Here is a 24,656-nt window from a genome sequence, read left to right as displayed (position 1 = left end):
AAGAATAAAATTAAAAAGATCGCTATATAGTTTATTAATTAATAGTAAACTTCATTGAAGATACATATTTACTAAGCCTGTATAATTTTAACAGGAAAGGCAGTTTGAACTCCAAACTTTGGAGTAGATATTTTATCATTTGTTTTATAACTGTCAAAATACTTATTCCATAAAGTATAATAACCAGTCAAACAATATAACTTCGAGAATAAGAGGTTCTGTATCAATAAAGTGAACAGCATAATTTTGTGCATTACACATATGGTAAATAAAACTTATTTCTATAAAATAATATGCTATATATACCACATTTTTGGTTTTAATACAAATTTGAAAAACTGATCTTACAATTTTATTTTATAAATTGAAGACAACATACAAACGATATGCATGTATATCCTTTATAAAATGTATTATATCGCTATTAATAAAGATGTGGATATATCAGAGTTAATGAGTAAAATTTGAATACTATATTATTAAATATTAATTGTTTAAATGTTTATGCTCTCACATTTAGATAGATGTAAATATTTTAATAATTAGATTATTTTTCACTGTGCAAGCAAGACAAATATATTGTTTATGCATTAAATGGAATTAATATTTTCTTAAATTTGTTTTTTCTTTTTCTTTTTCTTTCTTTTTTTTTTCCTTTTAATATAAAGCAAATACTTCCATATCTTTACTTTCCCTGCAATTATAACTGCGTTGGTTGCAATCAAAGCTATTCATTGGATAATTGATATTCTTATAAGTATCTATTGAATTATCTTATTCGTTGTAAAATAAAGTTGTAATACCATATTATATATTTTAAAAATATTAGGCTTATAAGGTAAACTATTTACGCTACTTCTATATTTTTTTTTTCTTTGTAATAATGTTTTAGTTTTTTTTTTGTATTAGGCAGCAACAGTACACATGATTTTTGCATCTTATAAAGAATGATGCTACATTTTTATTCTAAATTGCATTAATTTGAAAATTTTTTAGTATCATTATGTACTGTGCATAGTAATCAAATTATTTAAATTATACTACGGGTGCCATATTTGTTTATAATACATAAAATGTACTTATATCACAGTAAGCAAATTCAAATGGTTATCTTTGTGAATAACGTTTAGCACATCGTTTAAATCTTAATAATATCAAGTAAATAGAATATATTTAGCAAGCGTTGGGTGAAAAAATATTTCATCTGGAAGAAAAAGCAGTAAATTCTCAAAATATCGACGGAATTATGTGGATGGAAATATTGCTCTACATATAATAAGCCGAACTACATCATCATTATAATCCATTTTGATTAATGGCTGTATAAATTATCTTTTAATAGATAAATTTGCTCATAGCATTAAAAAAGCAGTATATAAATGTAAAGTATCTAGCTTTAACTTATGCAAATTGATATCTTATTAGTACATATATTATTATAGCCTTGTTCATGCATCAAGACATTCACTTTTTATTTTACACACACACACACACACACACACACACACACATATATATATATATATATATATATATATATATATATATATATATATATATATATATATATATATATATTGCACATTAATATTTTTAGGGGAAAAAAAAAAAAGAAAAAAAAGAAAAGGAGAACAAATTATGTTCAATTAATTCTTGATAATAGCTTGCATCATGTAGCTTTTATAATATATTATTATTTGCTTCTCTTTTATGATATATTAACATATTTACTATGATGTTTAACTATAATTATTTCTAAATGTAATAAATAAATAAATAAATAAATGTTACCGTGTATTATGGAATTAGTCTCCTTCGATAATAATAAACATTCCTTTTTACTGTGACTAGATGCAGAAACATGAATGTCAACAAATATTATTTTTAAAATCAATTACAGAAACATATAATAAGCATAGGAACATTTTGAATATGATTGTAAATATACTTTATCAATCATGAGTAGTATAAATTATTGTTATATCCTTATTAAGACAAGCTTTTATACTCATAAAAGTAAATAAATAAGAATCATATATTACTGTAATCGTGTAGCAATTATAATATAAATTATTGATAATATGTCTATTATTTGTGCTAAGAAGGTAAGTAGTAATATTGTTTATAATATCAATGAAAAAATCAACTATTTCATGATGCTTTACCATAATTGATTGATAAAGTTTGTCATAATTTAATAAAAATAGATCTGCTTTAGAGATTTAATCATTGATTTAATAAAAGCAATATATTATTTTCACACAAATTACCGCATATTTTTTTTCCCAAATTTTTATATATCTTTAGCCATTTGTATAATTGTATCTAATTAAGCTTTTTCATTGTGCTTCTTCATATGTTATTGTATGATTAATATCAATTAATAAATATATCTTTCAAGACTAGCTTGGGTAATGCTGTTTAAATTTTGTCCAAAATTTGAAATGTTTGGACAGTCAATAAAATGATTAAATTTCGAGCAAGATTGTTAAAAATCGTTAGACTTATGCTATTAATAAACTTTTCTATTTCGTAGAACTGTTAAAGCGCTTTTTAAGCGTATCCAAAATATTCATTTTCATAATTACATTCTTCACGCCAGTAAAAGAGAGACAATGATCACTCATATCCTAATGAATGATTGTCCGCTTAAACCAGAATATTCTATAATCTTAATATTAATAATAAAGAACTGGTAATTTATAAATAAAATTATTATACTCTATGTTCTTGGAGCTTTTGTAGTTCTTGTAGAGGATTGTGTGCATTTGCATTGTTCGGTTGTAGCAGCATTCGAATACACTCGAGAAGTTATATGTGGTAATGAACATAAAAGATTAGGTCCACGCAAACTCCCAGCAAAACCACTTCTACCCAAAAAACTATGTGCACACTTGTACAGTTGGGTTTGCAAAATTAATACATCATCGAGGTCTTCTTCGCTGTATTATAAATATAAAACTTATATTATAATATTTTAATAATTTTTTGAATATAAATAAATAATTACCCTGCCGCAGCCAGGAATTTTTGGAAAAGTCTATTGGGAACAGTACATGGACGATCAACTGTATCTGCATAAAGTTCCGTTTCTCTATTATATAAGTGTAAGAAATCTGATAATTGCTTAGCAGTTATAGCTGCACGATCTTTGTCACTCAGCTTACTGCTTGGTAACTATTAATACAAGAATGATATTTTCAACACTTGCATTATTATTATTTACATTATAGAAAATATATTTTATAGTAATATATCAGAAAATAAAAATTTCTACTTACTGTAAATAAAAACGGAGTTCTTAAGTTAGACGAGGATTGTTGAAGAAATTTCATAACAAGATCACAGCAAGCTGGATCTGCATTCGATTGTGATATTTTACGGAGTATGTGTCCTAAATATAAACCAAAAGCTTTTCTTGCTTCACCAGGACTGAAAAATATACAATGTATCAATTAAATAATTATTAAAACAAGTAAATAATTAATAAAAAAAATCAATAGAAAATTGTTTTCATTTATGAATATATATCATGATAGTTCAAGAGATATGAAAATATTTTTCTTTTGTTATAAAATATTATACAAACCTTAATGTATTTCCTTCTTGCATTGATTTCATAACTAAATTTTTATATTTATGAGTATCTACATCCATATTTTCCTTACTATCACCACGATCTAAACTTTGTTTATGACCCTTTACTAGAGCTCTTTCATACCTTTCATATCTATATAGAAAATGTTGGATTTTATATAAATGATATTTAAATATATTTAATAAAATATAACTGAAAACTTACCTAGACAATCTGTCTAATGTAACTTCTGGGATAACAAAACCAGTATTTCGATTAGCTGCAGGAAACAATTGTTCATGTAACATTAAATTGTGGTTTGTGGTGACTGATTGTGGAATTCTTCCAGGTCCTAATGGATCAGAAACTATTGGTATACCAGTTGATGTATCTGTAAAGACAAAAAATTTGTATATATTTGTTTAATTATTTATCTATATATGTATATAGATAAATAATATATATATGTAACAAAAATACCTAAATATTGTGAATACATTTCCCATGACTTTGGACTAGGAAATATGCGAACAAATCCTCCTCTTCTTTCAAACTGTGCTTTCGCGGATGCTACTATTCGTTGCTGTTCAGAACTTAATCCTACTTTTATTATATTACTCTTCCCAACACTCTTTTTTTTATGAGCTAATGTTTCCGCGGATTGCACTCTTCGATACTGCATAAAATTAAAATAAGTGAATAGTAAGGGAAATAATAAAAATCTTTTTTACTACGTTTTACTTTATACACTTACACCAGCCATTCTTTTAGTAGGATTAGCCAAAGAACGATTTAAATGCATACTTTGAGGCCGTAACATTGGATCAACAGCGGGAATACCAACAAGAGTAAGTAAATCAGCTATTAATGCTGATTTTAATCTGACATCCAGTGGAGAATCACATCCCAATGATGGTGTCAGATTTACTTCCAGTAACCAAGGTTTCAAAGTATCATCAATCAAGATGTCAAAACCAAACAATTCTATGATGCAAAAAGGATTTCAATCATGGATTTTGGATATATATACTATTTACACGTCAAGCAAAAATACAAAGATAAACTATTATATATATATATATATATATATATATATATATATATATATATATATATATATATTTAATAGTTTATATATCATGCAGAATTGGAAATATCATAGGGATATAAAAAATATAGTAATAATACAATTATTATATATAAATCGTAATTATTATTACCAAAACATGTTTCTGGATGTTTCACGAATTGTTTAACACCGCTAACAATTCCGGAAGCAGTAGCTAAAATTGATTTAATTATAATATCTTCGATACGTTGCATTAGTTGTTCAGTATCTTGACCAATAGAACGTAAATGTCTTAATAATGCAGATAATGTCCACTTATGACCTACATCTTCTGCATCTGGATCTTCACTTCTATATTTAAAAGAAGAAATACATAGTTTATGAAATGAACGTTAACACGTTGAATTTCATGTACACATATATATGTCAAATTAGAGAATAGAGAAGAATGCAACTTACTTAACATAATCTACATGGAATTTATTGATGCTATAGTTACATAAGTGCATACAAGGATTCCAAACGTATTGATTACCACCATCATATTTAACAGTTGCAAATCTCACTAATCCTTCTTCATATAGATATATCAATAATGGGTCATAATTTGTTACAGCAACATAGAGACGTAAATCGCATTTGTGCCCATCCACTAACAATGGATTATTTATATATTGTGCAACTATCACAGATTCATCTGTAAGGATTTTCTCAGGCTGTAATACAAATATTAAAAAATTATGAATGATTATTAGAAAGAAAATTGTAAGCATATATATATATATATATATATATATATATATATATACATATATGTTTATATATATTATAATAAAAAAGAAATAACAGTTTAGTCACCCACAATCAGAGATAAACAATAGTTATACAGAAACTCCTATCTTTTACACCTATCCCTAGATAAAATCATACCTAAAAATTATTATGCTCACACTATTAACAATATAAATTCCGCGTCCACGAGAACTGGCTTTTGGTTTGACGATCCAAGGTCCTCGGTACCTAAAATGCGCAGTAAGTAATTCTCTCGATTCACTGGGTAAAAGGAAGGTTTGTGGAATGAAATCCAAGTTTCGCAAGCCTTTACTTCTTTGCATTGCCTCAATGTTCTTATACAATCGATCTTTCCGTGTGATTTCGTAGGATCTGCAAATATATTAATTTACACATAAAATTGTTCTGCATAAATTATATAAGTAATTTTAATTTATTATTATGATTAATCTTTACCTTGGAAAGTGATTAACTTTTTGGTAAGACTGCAAGTTACGGAGAATATCCGGCTTTGGGTGATTTCCCATCCACAATATATTAAAATCTGTTTCATTCATGGGTACCTGAAAAATAAAAGTATATCCTATGATATTGAAAAGATGTCTTCAATTTTTATTAATTTTGTGAATATGTGTATGTATATATATATATATATATATATATATATATATATATATATATACATACATACAATAGAATTAAATGTCGGAAATGAATAACGAATAAAAAATTGATCGTGAATAAGTCGAAGAAAATATGGAAGTATTTTCCATCACGTAAGTCTTTAATATTCGTCTTGCATTCAAGTATACTGGCGTCTTAATCGACCTTGCGGTTAGTTTTCGTAGGAATAACGTATTCACGCTGACAGAGTGCTAATAGCTCTGAATAATTAAAACTTTTATGGTGTAAGTGTTAAATAACACTATCGATAATTTATCTATTGATTCTATTTAATGATTCTATTTAATTAAAAGAAATTAAATATAAGAGTAAGATAATACATTGTAAGATCGAATAATATAGTAAAGAAGTAAATATTAATATTTATTATTTTATATTTATATATATCATATATTTTTATTTGATATATTTATTATATTTTTTAACATATATGTATTCATATATATGATTAAAATATACATATATAATTATTTTTTTAACAAATATTTATTATTTTTTAAATAAACATTATAAAAAAAATGTTAATGAATAAGTGTCCTTTTATATATTTTCTATTTTTATATTCCCATTTGAAATTATAAACTAATAATCATAGTGACATTCATATTCATATAAAATTCCATATAAAATTATTTTGTACATCATTTATTTTTAAATAAACAATGTTCGTTAATTATTATAATATATAAATTAAAGAAGTATTTTCTATTCGTATATGAAGTATGTTGAAGAAGAAATATAAGGAAACTACTAACACAAGCCTCCATAGCTCAGGGGTTAGAGCACTGGTCTTGTAAACCAGGGGTCGAGAGTTCAAATCTCTCTGGGGGCAATTTTTCTATTCCCGAAATTTGGGAAGTGACATTGTATGTAATACGGTGTCTCATTATTTTTTTTTTAAATATTTATACTTAAAAAATTATTTTAGCTGATATATATATATATATTTATTTATATAAAACTAAAAATAATTAAACTAATATATGTATTGATAAAAATATACTAAATTTCGATGAAAATATTTTTATATACTCTGAGAACGAAGATACGAAATCTTTATAAATAATTTTTTTCCCATAATGATATTTATTTGCATGAGAGTTATATTTATAATTTGAAAAAAAAAAGAATAAGTGGAAAAAGATGTTTCATTTGTATTATATTGAATTATCTAGAATCATTCGTTCTTCGATAATAGTTACACGTATTATTGTTCGATCGAAAGGCATATAATATAATTGTAAATTATAATCCTATAATTGAACGTATTAATTACATGTAGACCTATTTAATTGTAATTAAGGTACATCGTGTATTTATAAGAGCATAAATAAATCTGATAAATAATAATCTGATATAGGAATCGTATAAGTGATTTATATTACGTATCTAATAAATTATATCAAATATAAATTAAAATTCATACCCGATTTTTATTTGATATTTATTATTATTCTTCTTTTTTTTCGTATAACAAGAAATTTCTGATTCTTATTTATTGATTCTTAAATTACTATCATAAACGTTGTATAATACATTATATACATACATATATACGAGTAATCTATTAGCACAATTTAACCGATAATCTAGTAATTATAATTAAATGATATCTTACGATTTAGTATTTACGATTAAAACATATAATGCAATATATCTTTACCTATAAAAAAATTATATTTAGGAATAACAATAATGCAATTATAAAGAAGTCACGAATTTTCGTAAATTACTTACTTAGAATTTAGAAATTTGTGAAATGGAAGAAAAAAAGAAACAATTGAAAAAAGTCGACTAAAAGAGATATAAAAATAAAAAAGTATAAATAAATAAGTAAATAAGAGAAGAAAAAACGAGAAAATAAGAAGAAAAAAGAATAGGATCACATAAAACGACGTGAGTAATTTCTCGTGATACGAAAGACTACGTGACCGTCGACACGCCGAGCCCATTGACTTTTCATTTAATGATACAGGACCTTCGTTCCATGGTAGAATAATCGATTTGCGTCACGGGGACGCATAATTGAATCAGAAAATAGAATCTTTTTATAAGCAATGGAGATTCTATAAGTTGTTAATAATTTCCATTGTTCCTATTGAATTTATCGAAAATATAATAATAACGTTTACACAACTCTACGTACATATAAACACACACATGTATCTCTTTCTCTCTCTCTCTCTCTCTCTCTCTGTGTGTGTGTACTTGTTCATAGATAGAACTAACATTGAATATAAAATACAAAAGGTTCGTTCTCTATCATTGTTTTCAAAAACTTAAAGTTTTTATGACGTTCAGTTCATGTCGTTCCGACGATATAAAAATTTGCTCGTTGACGTTTAGGTGGAATTTGTCCTTAAGTAAAACCACGCGGAACTAATTAAATCGCTTAGACACGAGGTAGGCGATGAAACGTCAAGGTAGAGAAAGAGAAAGAGAAAGAGAAAGAGAAAGAGAAAGAGAGAGAGAGAGAGGGGGGAGGTGAAAAAGAGAGGCACCGAGAGGGAGAGAGAGGAATATAAAAATATTCTCGGTTTCACAGATACGCCAATCATAAAAGGGAGACGACGTTTATAAAAGCCATTGACCAAGGACTTGTTTCGGTTTGAAGGACTTTCTCAAGATTGATCAACCTGATATATATACATATATATATATACATACACAACATATATACATACATATATACATACATATATACATACATATATACATACATATATCGGAAGAAGTTGTCGCCTCGGGCGTTGAAAAAATACGGAAATAAAAATGGAAACGATTCGACCATTAAAAAAGATCAGAAACAATGCCATATTATTTCGTGCGGTTGTGAGACATCTTTTCTAGGGTTATTCCAAATAGCAATATATGATAACAATCGTCTATTACATTTCATCATTACTGACTTAAGTATCTTCTTTCTTTTACTATTTATCCGACGAATTTTTTTTTGCTGGCAAATAAGTACTTATATATACATAGGTATTTATGCTCACACAAAGAGAGAGAGAGAGAAAAAGAGAGAGAGAGAAAGAGAGAGAGAGAGAGAGAGAGAGAGAGAGAGAGAGAGAGAGAGAGAGAGAAACAAAACAAATCCATTATGTTTTTACTTCGATAAAATCGACCAATCTAAAATTCTATCAGTTTGATCGAAAAGGGGAAGTTTGACCATGTAGAAGGATGATGCCAGGAAGTTTGCGTCGAGGAGAGAAGACGAAGACAACGAAGACAACGTTCATGCTCTTGCTCGTTTTACGAACGTGAGTCACATATTACATTACCGATCAAGGATAACGAGCGGGATTGTTGAAAGAGAGAGAAAGAGAGAACAAAGTTGAGATCCTACGAGCATCTCTTCTTTCTCTCCTTTTCTCGAGCAAGTAATTTATACTTTGATTTTCATATTATTTTTATCATAGTCGATACTATGTTTATCTATTTACTTGACCGTTCAGCCTACCTAAGTAGAGAATAATAATAAAAGAGAGAAAGTGATAGAGATAGATAGAAATAAAGATAGAAAGAGAGAGAGAGAGAGAGAGAGAAATGGAGAAAATAAAGAGATTAGAATAATTCTTGAAAATAAAGGCAAGAAAATTCGCCTTTAACCCTGACTGTTCCCGCGCATCGTTTGCGTTGATTTGCACGTTTTCGAGGTCGTACAAAAGAGCATTCCCTATTTTTATCTCGCGCATTTGGCGAACATTTATAGAAGCAAATCAAGATCGTCCGAGTATCGTTACTCGATAACGACGTAAAGACGTTCCTCTTTTTCCCTTAGGGCTTTCGTTAACGACGACTTTGATCTCATTTTGTTTGAGAATATAACGCATCGAGGTCAAGGATGATGATTAAGCGAATAATAGACATTGTAAAAGTTAATGATTGTTATTCCTGAACCACGATTATATCGAACAATTTGTTATATTATATCTCTTTATATACATTCAATTTATTATCTAAAAATAGAACATCGATAAACAGCATTAAAAATTATATTTGAATTGAGAGATTCATTTTATTCGATTTTAATATTTCAGTAGGGGAAAAAAAACAAATTTTCGATCATTATCGATCACAATGAAACGAAACGGTAAAGAAATGATTACAGAAAAATATCTGTAGAAATGTATGGTATTATCGTTTGAAAGTTCATAGAAAAAATTTTAATTCTATGGTCAGTTCAACATAAATCACAAATAGTAAAATGAATAAAAAGAATATTATCGAGTATTATTCATGGCTATGAATACGTCATGTGATATTTAAATACGTCAAATTTATTGGTTCGTTCAAATGATAAAATAAAATCAAATCGTAAATATATTAAATAAATAAATAAAACATATGTCAATAGTTCCCATCGAAGTGAGGCGAACAAAAAATGTTTTCAAATTTCCATTTCAATAATGTCAAAGGAGAATCTTACGTTATGACTCAAAATTTTTCGATTCAATTTTATTTATCTTTTTATTATTAATTGATGTTTACAACTTCATCTTATTATTTACTATCAAATCGTTCTCGCGTCAAAAATTTGATAATCCGATAAGAGAAAGAGAAAGAGAGAGAGAGAAATAGAGAGAGAGAGAGAGAGAGAGAGAAAGAGAGAGAGAGAGAGAGAAAGAGAGAGAGAGAGAGAGAGAGAGAGAGAGAGAGAGAGAGAGAGTGAGACAGAGAGAGAGAAAGTGAAAATCATCCTAGTAAATTCAAATTTTATCGAGTAACTCGGACTTCGATTGTCCAATAATCGTAGTGCGTCGTATCCTTAAATAAATAAATAAATAAATAAATTATATTGTCACGTACTCATCGATGTCCTTCAACGATTGGAAAACTTACATACAGAAGTAGTAAACGTTTGTTGGAAGCTTTAGATTCTCATCGTTGACAAGGGTGATGAAGATGACGCCAATTGCGCCGGCGGTGGCGCGACGATAGCGGCGATGGCGGCAACTATGACGACGAGGTCGTAAGCCGAAGAGCAACACACACGAGACGCACGCAATTTCGATGGTACGGCAGTCTAGCACGAGCTACCGCTCAGGAGACACCCGTAGGGGACTTGCTTGTTTCAAGGTAGGCTATTTTATTCGTTCGACACTCTTTCTCTCTTTTTTTTTTCTTTCTCTCTCTCTCTCTCTCTCTCTTCTCTCTCTTCTCTTCTCTCTCTCTCTCTCTCTCTTCTCTCTCTCTCTCTCTCTCTCTCTCTCTCTCTCTCTCTCTCTTAGCTTTATTTTAAACTATTTTAAAGATAAGTACACGCGAAGGTTTGCCTCTTTTCTTTTTCTTTTTCTTTTTTTCTCCTCATCAATTTTTATGATCGATCCTATTACTATAAATGAATTAAAAACTTCGAAGATCCAAGGGCAAGAAAAAAAAAGCAGAAGTCGCGTTTCAAAGCCACCGACCTCGATATCCCAACTAGAAAGTAACGTCGAAATACGAACAAACTGTTTTAAAAAACTTGAATGAAATGAAATAAAATAAAATGAAATGAAATGAAATGAAATGAAATGAATGAATTAATTAATTAATAAATGAATGAATAAATAAATAAAATTAAAAAAAGAAAAGTAGAAAAAGAAAGAGAAAGAGAAAGAGAAAAAAAGATAGACAGAATAGCGGGGTAAGGAAAATGGTCCAGTGAAAGTTAGACTCGAAGCGACGCGCGACGTCGATTCGATGTTTGTCTTTATGTAACTTACGTATGCACGGGTGCAGCGTACCCGTCCGGGATTTCGAATCGGTCACGTGTTTTGTATGCCCGGATTTCTAACTTCGGAAGAAGAAGATCGAGATCGATGCCGCCGAGATTTGACGCTGTTCTAATTTTCTTATTCTTCTTCTTCTTCTTCTTATTATTATTATTCTTATTCTTCTTATTATTATTATTATTGTTATTATTATAATATTTTTTCTTTTTTAATTTTATTTTTAACGAACTTTTTAAAAACTCATCGTCCTTATTTCGAAGTACGTACGTGCGTTTTTTTTTTTTTTTATAAATTGTATGTTCAAAAATGACGTGGATATATTTTTTCTTCTCTTTTTTGTTTTCTTTCTTTTTTATGAAAATTCACGAAGTAGATCCAGTTAAATAAAATATTGAAGACTTTTTACCGATTACATTCTATATGTTGTAATTATTTTTATAGTGAATTTGACTACATTATCGTGGTCATTATCTCAAAATGAATGTTACTATATTTGCTCATACTCATCCATGCATCGCATTTCTCGTTATCTCAGTGATAAATGTAATCAAAAGAAATATCAAGCAACGCGCACGGTGTTGCTTCGTTAACAAAACAATGCGAGATTCTTGATCGAAGGGATCTTAGAGATCAACAAGGTTATTAATCGTATATATCGAAGTGAGAATGTTCGATCTTTATCGTTCTCAATATCTCAAGTTTCTTTGGTCAATTAACCTTCAATTCGTTAGAAACATCGTTGGTTTATATTTATCGTGACCCTTGATTTTCAATTAAATAAATTATACAGATAGATAATAATGATAATTATTCGTAACAAAGTCGTAAATAAAATAAATAAAATAAATTAACTAGTAACGATAATCATTGGATCAGTTAAGTTTTTTCTTCTCCTTCTTTTTTTTTCGTTCTTTCTTTCCTCCTATCGATCGTCAAGTACAGAATAATTGTATTCAATGACATCCACTTTCGTTCGATTATCCCTTCTTATATCTAAATATTGTTCGATCTATCTATGGATATTGAAACGAATGAGAATTAAGCAGCGTTTAGTATCAAACATGTTATTTTAAGTTTCGATCGACAAATCCATTGATCAAAAATAAAAAAAATGGATTATCAAAGCACGTGGATTAAACGTATCGGACAACACGTGTATTCACGTCGTGATCAAGATCTTTTTAAATGCAGCTAGTTTTTTACCCGGTAATAATCAAAACGAATGTTTCCTCTTAATTTGCGGTAGCAGATTGACGTGTCGTTAATGTATTTTGCTGTTTTATTATTATTATTATTATTATTATTATTATTATTATTATTATTATTATTATTATTATTTATCATTCCTTCTTTTCTCTTTTTATTTATACGTCAGAAAAACAGATATGAAAAAGAGATAGAAAAAAGAAAAAGGGAAGGGTGATCGAGTTAACCTTCGAAACCGAATACATTATAATTTTATTTAATATGTATTCGTTTATATGGGGATTTATTCGTTTCGATTATGCATCGTCGATTAAATTGATAAAAATCCCGTACGCATCCTCTTTAAATCACGATCCAACGAATTCATTATTTAAGTTTTACATTGATTACGCACTATATCATCGTCTCATTCCTCCATTTATGGTAATAATCCAACGGGATTACAGTCTCGCGTTACGTCGCATGATGCGCGTCGATAGTTTTCCCGCAAAAAAAGGCCTTTTGCGCTTTGAAATTGAACGTGCGTACGCATAAGAGCGAATCAGAGAGGGGGGAGAGAGAGAGAGAAAAATGACGCTGCGCGATATCGATGCGAATGTTTTCTGACTTAATAATGATCGTGATTTTTCCTCGATCTTCATCGTTTTACACAGAAATACATAATAATATTATGACTGAAGAAAACGATAAATTTTACGTTCCTGTTTTTTGAATTTCTAAAAAGGAATAAAAATAAAATAAAAGGAGATGAAAAAGATGAAATGATGAAGAAACATCGATAATAAATTCGAACTTAACGCGTTTGATTGCTAAGAAAATTTTTAAAAATCTCGAATCAAATGAATGAATTCATAAAAATTTATTATAGTTGACAAATATATTCTAAATATTTTTCTAAATAAGTATTAAAATGTAACCTGTTCGAACGACTTGATTGTATTTTAACGCATAACATGATTGTATTTTCAACATGATTTTACTCATCAGAAAATTTTTAAAAATCAAAATTAAAAAAGAAATATAAAGAAAAAAAATGATTCATCAAAATGTATTATAATCAATGAGATTGTACGCTTCTTTATATAATCAAATTTAAGTGGAACAGGTTAATTAAATAAATAATAAATATTAATTAATTAATGAAAATTAATAAATAAGATAATCGCGTAACATGATCATCATTTTATTCGATCAGAACTTGTAATCATTTAGGTTTAAATAAATAATAATTCATAAAAATATATTATATTCGTTATATATATATATATATATATATATATATATATATATATATATATGTATAAACAATTTTAAGTAGAAAAGGAAAAAGAGATTATTGATTCGAATGACTAATTGATCATATAAAATTATTTATACGGTTGAAATTTAAAAAATTCGGAGAATTAAATAAATAATTCATAAAAACAAAATACATTAGACTCAATAATCGTTTGGTTCTTTACAAAAAAAAAAAAAAAAAAAAAAAAAAAAAAAGTAAATAAAACAAAAAAGAACGACTAATGATCGTTTTACTTGTTCGAAAATTTCAAAAATTTAGAATTACAAAAATGATTCATAGAAATGAATTAGAGCTAGTAATTGTTCATTTCCTCATAAAAAAATAAATAAATAAATAACAAGAAAAAGAGAAAAAGAAATTGAAATAAATCAGGAAAAAAGAATTGATTCGAATTAACAAATATAAAATCGATCGCGTCATACGATTAATATCGCGTCATAACTTCGATTCAATAGCGCGGGAATTTTCAAAAAAAGTTCAAATCTTTCTTTCTTTCTTTCTTTAAAGTAAACGTAAAACGAGTTTCGAGCACATGTCACCTGAATTCGTTTCACCGACTTTATCGGCCCGTATAGTTAAAAGACTAACCGTTGGTTGTCTGAGAATTTCAAACCAAAGGAAAAATGAAGTTTGTACTTTTTAATAATCGGCCAGCCGTGAGAAACCGGTTCCAATGCGCCGCGTTACGCACCATCGTGTCTCTTCGTTCCATAACCTGATTGCATTTTCTATCATATAGTATCGGCATCAGTCGCGATCATACAAACTTACAACTCGGACATGTCTTTTCGTCGAGCGTGTAATAATGTTATCGATATTTATGTTATTTTAATTGTTTGTGGAGAAAAAGAAAAACAAAAAAGAAATATTTTATCCCAGTGCAAAAAACATATTGTGACATTTATCAAATCGATTAAAAGATACAAAAGAGTAAGAATTTCTTTTTTTTTTAAATATAATTTAATTTTTCGAACAAAAATTTTGGGCTTATCTTAGTATAGAAAATAATATATATACAAGATGTATACGTAATACGTGAACTCGGAAATTATTATCAAAATAATAATAATAATAATAATAATAAAAAAATTTATTTATTAAATTATCAAATTATTTGAACAATATATAGATATTTTATCGATTCATAGGGAATATTTACGTAGGGAATGTACGTAGGGAATACATTCGAATTCTGAAAGTCACAAAACTAAAAACATTTCATTGATTTTTTAGGAACTTTTCTAAAGTATCGATTGTTATTCGTATTCATTGACAATATTATTGGACAGATTGTTATATATTTATTGGCGATACAAATAAATATGTATATGAAAATAAAGTTAAATAAAAACTTTTTTTTATCTCTTTTGCATATTGAAATTATCGACATACACAGTATCCATGTATGTACATTTTGTATATCTATGGTAAAATGCTATAAGTTTAAGAGTTCAAAGGACACTAGATAATTTTATGTATTAAAGATTATATATTATATAGGATTAAAATAAAATGGAAGAAAATATTTATTTAAATAAAACGCGTGTCATTTATTTCGTTAAAAACGATTAGAATCTAAATATTATTGAGAAAAAAATATATAATATTAAATTAAAAGATAGTTAAGAAACTCGTTCACTTTACCAATCTCAAGGTGAAAATAATTTGATTAATAAAAATTCGTTCGCTAATTCGTAAAACAGAAATATTTTGATTGATTGAAAATTCGTCTTATTTCTAACGGAAAAAAAGAAAAACGAAGAAGAGAGAAAGAAAAAAGAAATTAAAAAGAATCGTAAGATAAAAATCGATAGATTATTACCTCCGTCGAAATGAAATGCACGCATATAAGTGGCATCTATTCGCGTTCGTCTTTCATCTAAGTGTCAAGATATATCGAGACTTATCGTCGTTGATTTTGAAAATCAATGTATTACATCGTGATGCGTTAAAACGCGAGCGAGCATGCGTGCATGAGTGAGTAAGTGAGTGAGGAGTAAATGCGTGAGTACCGTGCGTGCGTAACTTTCTTTAAAGTAAAATTCACGTGAAGTGAACCAAGCCCTCGCTTATATGTATATCCTTCGGTACAATGAAAACGACGATCGCGAATCTTCGATCTGCCGATCATGAACTTCCTCATTTCGTGATATAAACAAATATTTAAAAGGACGAGCACGTGGACGAGCATCGAATAGAATTTTAATCGTTTCTCAGAGATATCTCAAGTTCTTCTTCTGGTTCCTTCGGTCACGGCGAAAGAATCGTGACAATGATCGAAATTTATTTGACGAAAATAAATTTCTATTCTCGACAACAAATAAAAAAAAATAAAAAACATAACGTTCAAAAACATTCATATACACACATACACACACGCGCGCGCGCGCGCGTATTGAAAAATGTGTGTATGTGCGCATGTGTGTGTGTATACGCTCGAGTGTTGTGTTTTTTTAGTTATCAATAATAACAGATATTAACCGGGACAAGCAAAATATACACATGATAAATGTATTACACACGACCAATGAATAATATTACATATCATTAAAAGAGTCGTCGATCAGTGATACTTTTAAGTTTTGCATTACATACAAAGAGACGTGCGCGCGTATATCCAGAACGTTTGTTATATCTACTGTTCAAGGTCTCCTTGCGCATTTATTAGCTTTTCAACGAAAATTTCAACACATTCTTACGTGTGCCATACAATAAATTACTTCCTGTGTTATACCTTTTTTTTTTAATCGCAGCAAAAGATGACAATGTAATAACTACAATTATTCGATCTTGAACAATACACAAAAGAGAATGAACGAATCGACGAAAAATATTTAATAACGATCGTACCGTATAAACGAATCCTTTAACCTCATTTAATTCTATATATTACGACCATATATTACGACATTATATTTATTTACTCTCGTCTTATTTACATGCAATTGAATATGTAAAGTTTTATGATAGGAAAAAAAAAAAAAAAAAAAAAAAAAAGATGAAGAGAAAAAACGTCGATCGGATTATTTATGATACTTCTGGATGTAAATCGATGTAACTATTCCTTCGTAAACAAACTTGTGGATATTTGAAATATTGCGCGTTATCAATAGATTCTCTTATCGCGTGTTTTTCCTTTCAATTATTTCAATAAATTAAATTTTAAAAAGAAGAAAAAAAAATATATATATGTATTTATATATATGATTAAATTAAAATTGATATAAAGAAGAAAAGAATCTAACAAGGCGACATCGTTATGTACATTCTTTTGTAAATTCAATGAAACTATTTATCTATCTCTTGACTTTATTCTAAAATTGTACGACGTTTTACAAAGCTGCGCATGTATGTAGCTATATTCTATTCTATTTTTATATTCTATTCTTTTTTTCATACTTCTCGAGAAATAATTTTTAAAATATAATCAGAGACATTTTCGTCGTAGGGCACAATCAGAATTCTGATGCTCAACGGATATGAGAAAAAAGATGACTAGGACAAAAATCGATTGTTATGAATAAGGTAGAAGAGAGTAGTAGAGTCCGATGATTCGATCGATTCCATTTTTTTCGTAACGACTCGAAATATTTTCATCAACTTCTCCGATCCAATTTTAACGACTTTCTTAAATAAACGAATAAGATCGAAATCTCGAATCATATTTTTCAATGATACGATTTCGATATATACTTTTCGTTGATCCACCGTAAAACGAGGTACAGAAGTATGTGAGACTCTGACGGTCTATTGCGGTTAACCTCAAAGTCTTGATTTCCCGCCGTTTGAGCCACATTTTTAAATATTCATAATTTATCGTATTATTTGCTTAGAATATCTTTTACGTATAAGTGATTTTCGAATGTTACTCTATGTAATTGTGTATTAATATCTATACATTACTGTCATATATGTCTCGTATATCTGTGTGGTAATGTCAAAGAGAGTGAGAAAGCGTATGGCATTTGATACATTGATTTATTATATTTTCAGTGAATGAACAAGAGAAGATGCCTGGCCACCGTCAGCCTAATTCCCTAGAAGGACTTAGTTTGGGACAAGTGTGCCAACAACTCGACGGGACGTGCCGTCGGCTGCAAGTGCTTTCTCAAGAATCATCGGCAGCACAGGTGCTCGCTTTCGCAAAACAGACTATCAGGCCATATTATATCAATGCCTTACCCGCACGTCTGCGCTCTCAAGTTATTGAAGAAACCTCGAGAATGCTGTACGGTCCTTCATCGGATGGTTCAACTCTCATTTCTGGTCCTGCTCCACTGTATTTACTAGCACTGCTTCTTGGTCATGATATAAAGCAGTTAAGGGTGATTCTTTGTTGTTACTACGGATGTAGCCATCAAACGTCGCTCCTAAAGTTATTAGCTTCTGAAGGAATTGGACTAGAATCTCTAGAACTGGCTCGTTCTGCTTTACTGAGATTAGATTGCAAGTTGTTAAGATCTGCTCTATTGAACATGAAAAATTTATTAAGTTTGACTCTTCGCAATATAGCTAGTGATGCTGTACTTCAAGTCATTGGGAAAGCATGCCCCAAGTTAGTAGTTCTAGATGTAGCATGTTCGAGACAAGTGACAGATGCAGGCTTAAAACAATTATTGCTGCAAGTGGAACTCAGAGATAAAGCACCACATACGACTACACAAGAGCCAACCAGTTGGTCCAAATTGAAAACCTTGCTATCATCTAGATTAAAGATGAGAGGTTCTAAATCCGAAAAGAAAGAGAAGCAAGGTGTCTTATTGGAGTATTATGAAAGTCGAAATTTTATTTGTGATACGCTTAGAGTTCTTAATGTTGCAAGTACTAGTATTACAAGTGCAGGTGTACTTTTGGCCTTAGTATATGTACCACAACTCGAATCTTTGGCAGAATACAGTCACATGGGAAGAGTGGTAGAAATTATGAACAGAGGACTTATCGGATTGAAAACTCCATTTTCTTTAACGCAAGCAAGAAGCTGCAGAACAACACCAGCTCGTTTAGAACTTCTTGCTCAAGCATGCCCACGAGTGGAAAAGTTACATATTTCTGAACCTCATCATCCTCCTGAAGCACTGCGATTGTTTCCCTATGTTACTTCTTTAACTGTACATGGTATTCCAGCACAAAGAGAATGGCTAGATGGTTTCTATGATTATTTACGCACAAATGGTCAAAATTTGAAAGAACTAAATCTTCGAATAATACAAAATGAAAATCTAATACAAATAGATTTGAAAGAGATCTTCAGTAATTGCCCTAATCTCAGAATATTGACCAAGGATGGTTTCAGTATAATATGGACAGAAGGATCAGATCCACCGCCTCTCAAATATTTGAGAAAAATTCAATTGGGACACACAATAAATGCCTTAGCTATAACGAAAATTCTCTCCTTGGCACCAGAATTGACTGCGCTTCATATTCACAGTTGTTTTGATCTCACAAATGAACACTTAGAAAAATTATTGAGTATTCCCACAAGACCGAGAAGTGGTAGAAAATCTGACAAAAACGAAAATAGTTTAGTGCAAAATTTAACATGTTTTTATATATATGAAGCCAGCAAAGTGTCTGCAACTACTGTGTTAAATATGTTTCAAAACTGCAAACGTTTACGAAGAATCGGTAATTTGGCAAATTGGGGATTGGATTGTGAAGGTGTAACGATGTTACGAACGACGTTAGCACGCGCAAATTTAGACGTGGATTTGTGTCCTGGTTCTCATTGGTTTTGGAGCAATTGTATTCAGTAGCACATATCAAAGCTGATAATTTTATCATTGAGACCTTTTCAGCACCTTTAAAACCATGACATTATTAGCTGTTCTATAGAAATCTATATATTTCCGTTTTTTAAAGACTCCTCATTTATCAGTATTAAAAATTCAATTTAGTTTCTAAGGTGAAATAATAGTTTTTGAAAAACCAAAAGGAAAAACAGTAAAATAAAATGGAATTGCCATTTTGAAATAATAAAATTTAATATAAAATTATATTTTAAAAATTAAAATGCTACAAATGAATATGCATTGTTCAAATGTTATATATTATATCGTGCAATAATATTAATTCAAATATTCAATCAAAGTATAATATAAATAGCATAAGACTTAATAGTATATTGCAAAGTTCAAACAACACTGTCCTTATTCAGTCTTGTTATTCGAATATAATAAGAATATAACGGCAGGAATTAAATCTAATGTAGACATTAGTATATATTACCGATAACTGGGATACTTTCTTGAGTATAAATCAAATGACAAGATGATTTAAATCATTGGATATATAAAACAAATTATATTTATTCAAATTATAAGGAAAATAAAACACTATACTTCTTATCTTGTTTCAAGTAAACAGCAATAAGAAAGAAAAATTGTATTTCTTGTATATATATTCCTGTCAAATTATAATAATTGAAGAATATATCTATTTTATACATTTTTAAATAATCCTTCCTATAATAATGTTTTACGGTTATAAATTTTATCTCTCTTTCCATAAGATACAAAATATTAGTTATAAATAAATAATAATGTGTTATTTTCTTTTTTATAATATTACTTAATTTTTTTTAAATATATTAAACTTACCTCTGATAGGCCATGGGATTGCAGTAAAAGATTTATAAGCTTAGTGTCAGTTTGAAAAATTTTGTATGTCATATGTAACTGTTTAGCTGGCGGATCTTCTGGAGGTGTAGACAAAGCACAACATCTGAAAAAATGAATAGAAAAATGGTAAATAATGCATAAACATCATTAATAATTAAATCGACGAAATATTATATATATACTTACTTAAAACGTAAAGTAGGCGCTTTGTTTCCAACAGGACTACTTAATAGCCATTCGTTGTTTATTGGACTCTGTTCTTTCGTTGTGCTGTAATTCAGGTATAAGAAAGACATAAAGCGTATATAATATTAATGCAGAAAAGAATTTTGAACTTTTGACGTATGCTAAAAATGCAATGATAATGTAGATCAAATTGTGTTAACACAAAACTAACAGATGGCGCTATTTCTCGATCATATTGAATGTCGGTAAGCAAGGAAACGTTTCATCGCTGGTATTTTTGAAAAAAAGTAAAAAATCGATTTTAGATAACGAAGAAACAAAGCAAAAAAAAAATTTGTATTTAGGAAGGGAAGCGTACTAATCAAACTTTCACTCGTTCTGCTCGCTCATTCGAGTCGAGGGATTAACAGTCTCGCGGTAATTAGTTATATAAAATAATTAAGTTCACTTCTTTTAAGTATTCGCAAGACCTTTTACTTCGATAATTAGAGAAATCCTTGTACATTCCGGTAATTAGATACACTTATGCATACTGCGTACTACATTTACTTAATCAAAGAAATTGCAACAGTAATTAACTCGACAGTACAGATACATGAGAAAAATGTTCAAAAACGATTTGCTAATTGCAATCACGTAGGAATAAAATCGAACAGCATACAAATTGAGGACAACGTATCCATTTAAATAGTTTTCCAATACTCACCGTTTTTCGGTATTAGAATTGTGTGGTTTATGCACGAAGGGTTCGAGAGTTTCCTCGCTACTATTCGACAATTGTGACATACCAGAAAGACTGGAGGATGACATCGACTCTTTCGGTCGTTTTCCCTCCAACTTTCTTATCGTAGTGGCTTTCCTTTGGGACAACATGATTGATCCTGAAATCACAGAAAACGAATTCATATCAAATTTACCATAAAATGTTTAAATGAAAATTAAATTCAATCACATCGATATGTAACAAAATATATAAATATATTCTTAAGAATGCAGAATGTGTAAAAATAAGGAAAAATAAGAGGATAGGAAAAGGCAGGACAGGACAGAATAAAATCGGACAAAACAGGAAAAGATTAGTTCAGCTTAGCTCATTGCATCTTAGGTTTCATCTAGGGTTGCATCTGTGATTTCGTCTGGGGTTACATCTGACATCTTCAGAAAAAGTCTATAAGTAAAAAATCCAAAAATACTAAAAGTAATGTTTTAAAAACTGTATAATATCATTAATAAGAAAGAAAATATAATAAAGAATACAGGGTCAAGTCAAAAAATTTTAACTTGACCTTAGCGATACTCTCAAAAATTATCATATAATCAAATAATTATCACAATTATGTGTCCCTATGCAACATTCTTTTGAAACATATTTTGCATCTTTAATATTTAGGAAAATAAGCCCGTCTATATATTTGAAGTAGACATACTGTATTTACAATAAATGTATAGAATATATATATATATATATATATATATACTATATATATTCATATACTATATATACTATATATATTCATATACTATATATACTATATATGTTATATATAGCCTATTTTATATCTTCCATTTTCTATATTAGATAATAAAAGAATATCAAATTTACTTTCAATTGAAAGATATTTCGACGGGACATATTGTAGACTAGTACTATGTTCTTTTCGATGCTTTGTACTTATTTGTTCTATATTTAGTGAATTATTATGATTTACATAACTGATATCGATCGACGTATACGTCGACGATCTTGTAATATAGATCAGCCAAATTATGTCAGGGTGTTTTTCTTACGTTGTCGTACATATATAAGCCAGTCCTTAAAGATCCTAAGGCTTCGCCTCGTTATAATTTTTCATCGATGTGATGGGTAAAAACTTGTTCTTTTAGATTATTTTGTATTAAAAATAGAAAGGAAAGAAATAAAGAATAGAAGGGGGGGAAGAAATTTCGTCATAATTTCATTTGCTCAAAACGAATTTATTTATCGAGGCTTGTCCATTTATAGAACATATTCATTACACCGAAGATCGAATTATACATGAAGTAAAGTTTGTAAGGCCACAAGTAAGGGAAATAGACTCTACCTTGAATGACAAGACATTATTTTATTATATGTGTAAGCTTTACAACTTATATACTAGAGGAGTAGAATAATCGAATTTATTATTCTAAGCATTCGCGCGCTTATGAAGATACATATATATATATATTCATAAGATATCATCATGAAGATATATATTCATATATATACACTCCAAATATACATACATATATATACAAATATAATACAAACCACGCACAATATATATATATATATATATATATATATATATATATATATATATATATTGTGTATATATATATATATATATATACGTATGTATTATATATATAGATACTATATGACATTGATTTCCTACTATATTATCGCACGCCTTACCTTCCTTATATTTGAATGTTAATGATGTTCTGGATATAAACGTGATACGTGCCTACGCTTTTAGACGGCAAATCGACTTGTCGCGTACGAATCAAAGAATTAATGGATACAGATATGTCGGAGAAAACCAATGACATACGAGAATACGAATAAAAACGTGATATCCGTATTTCGAGCTTCGCATTTGAAATGTCATTGCATCAGGTAAAGGTTTTCGGGCTTTAAAAAGTTTAACACGAAAACGCGTCACGAAAGGTCGTACTTATGTAAAGTTTGACTTCCTACACTTTAGTTTTAATGATCGTTTGGAGAATAAAAAAAATGAAAGAAAGAAACAAAGAAAGATGTATGTGTGAAATAGAGAAAGAAAGAGAGAGGGGGAAGAGGAAAAAGTAAAAGAAAGAGAAAGAGAGCGGAAAGAAAATATCAGGAAAGGGGCAAGACATTTAAAAATGTTCACAAAAAACTAGATCAATCAATCTTTTTTTTTTTTTTTTTTTTAATGAAATGTCTTATGAATCATCGAACATTTATAAGAATGAATATAACGATATCACCTTTTCTTTAATTAACGTAAAAATCTGCATGTTGCATTATGGTACCCTCGGTCATCACGCAGAACATAAAAACAGATGGCGACGAATGGACGGTGTGTGAGTCACTATCGTGATTATGCGATTGTAATTCATCATTTGCATAAGATGGAAAAGGGAGAAAGCCGTTTAATATATTCGATCAACCGCAAAAATTATGCATTTGTAACACACACATACACACGCGCGCGGAAAAAAAGAATTGAGTAAGTGAATGAGTGAATGAGTGAATGATTGAGTGAGAGAGAGAGAGAGAGAGAGAGAGAGAGAGAGAGAGAGAGAGAGAGAGAGAGAGAGAGAGAGAGTGTGTATGCCATTTATATTGAAAAATTGAAATATCTTATAAGAGATTGAATCTACAGAAACAATTTTACTGATTTTATTGCTAAGAAAAGATACATCATACGATGCCAATTTTTATATTACAGTTGACAATTTTTATGTCAAATGGTGTAGTGAAATCTCAAAGCCA

At 29.1% G+C, this 24,656-nt stretch overlaps 2 protein-coding genes and 1 non-coding gene across 8 annotated transcripts in view; 2 read left to right on the top strand and 1 right to left on the bottom strand.

Moving 5' to 3' along the window:
• Positions 1-1,600: 1,600 nt before the first annotated feature.
• The window catches only part of TTLL5 (Tubulin tyrosine ligase-like 5), a 39,293-nt gene continuing 16,237 nt past the window's right edge, over positions 1,601-24,656 (bottom strand). Inside the window, exons 1-14 of one of the 5 annotated variants that reach the window (XM_085658278.1) lie at positions 21,861-22,060; positions 21,155-21,238; positions 20,948-21,071; positions 5,895-6,001; positions 5,597-5,810; positions 5,106-5,362; positions 4,798-4,997; positions 4,332-4,561; positions 4,058-4,253; positions 3,803-3,968; positions 3,590-3,730; positions 3,282-3,432; positions 3,011-3,177; positions 1,604-2,942 (exon numbers count right to left, since the gene is read on the bottom strand). In XM_085658278.1, the coding sequence (XP_085514404.1) occupies positions 2,723-2,942; positions 3,011-3,177; positions 3,282-3,432; positions 3,590-3,730; positions 3,803-3,968; positions 4,058-4,253; positions 4,332-4,561; positions 4,798-4,997; positions 5,106-5,362; positions 5,597-5,810; positions 5,895-6,001; positions 20,948-21,071; positions 21,155-21,238; positions 21,861-22,060 (2,457 nt within the window). In that variant the 3' untranslated portion in view covers positions 1,604-2,722. The other 4 variants (XM_035863027.2, XM_085658279.1, XM_035863030.2 and 1 more) reach the window with 4 other exon arrangements.
• TRNAT-UGU (transfer RNA threonine (anticodon UGU)) lies at positions 6,882-6,954 on the top strand. The gene has a single exon. It is a non-coding gene; the product is annotated as a tRNA-Thr (tRNA).
• On the top strand, positions 11,053-20,104 carry LOC118440253 (uncharacterized). Of its 2 annotated transcripts, none has more exons than XM_035863033.2 (2): positions 11,053-11,204; positions 18,342-20,104. In XM_035863033.2, the coding sequence occupies exon 2, from the start codon at positions 18,359-18,361 to the stop codon at positions 20,102-20,104; it is 1,746 nt and encodes a 581-aa protein (XP_035718926.1). In that variant the 5' UTR covers positions 11,053-11,204; positions 18,342-18,358. The 2 variants fall into 2 exon arrangements, with proteins under 2 accessions (XP_035718926.1, XP_035718925.1); XM_035863032.2 differs by lacking the exon at positions 11,053-11,204 and adding an exon at positions 15,263-15,278.

This window comes from Vespa mandarinia, chromosome 7 (assembly GCF_050613455.1).
Source record: "Vespa mandarinia isolate Hongniang chromosome 7, ASM5061345v1, whole genome shotgun sequence".
Lineage (NCBI taxonomy): Eukaryota > Metazoa > Arthropoda > Insecta > Hymenoptera > Vespidae > Vespa > Vespa mandarinia.
The sequence above is the reverse complement of the archived record's forward strand: the minus strand, read 5'-3'. Positions and strand labels throughout refer to the sequence as shown.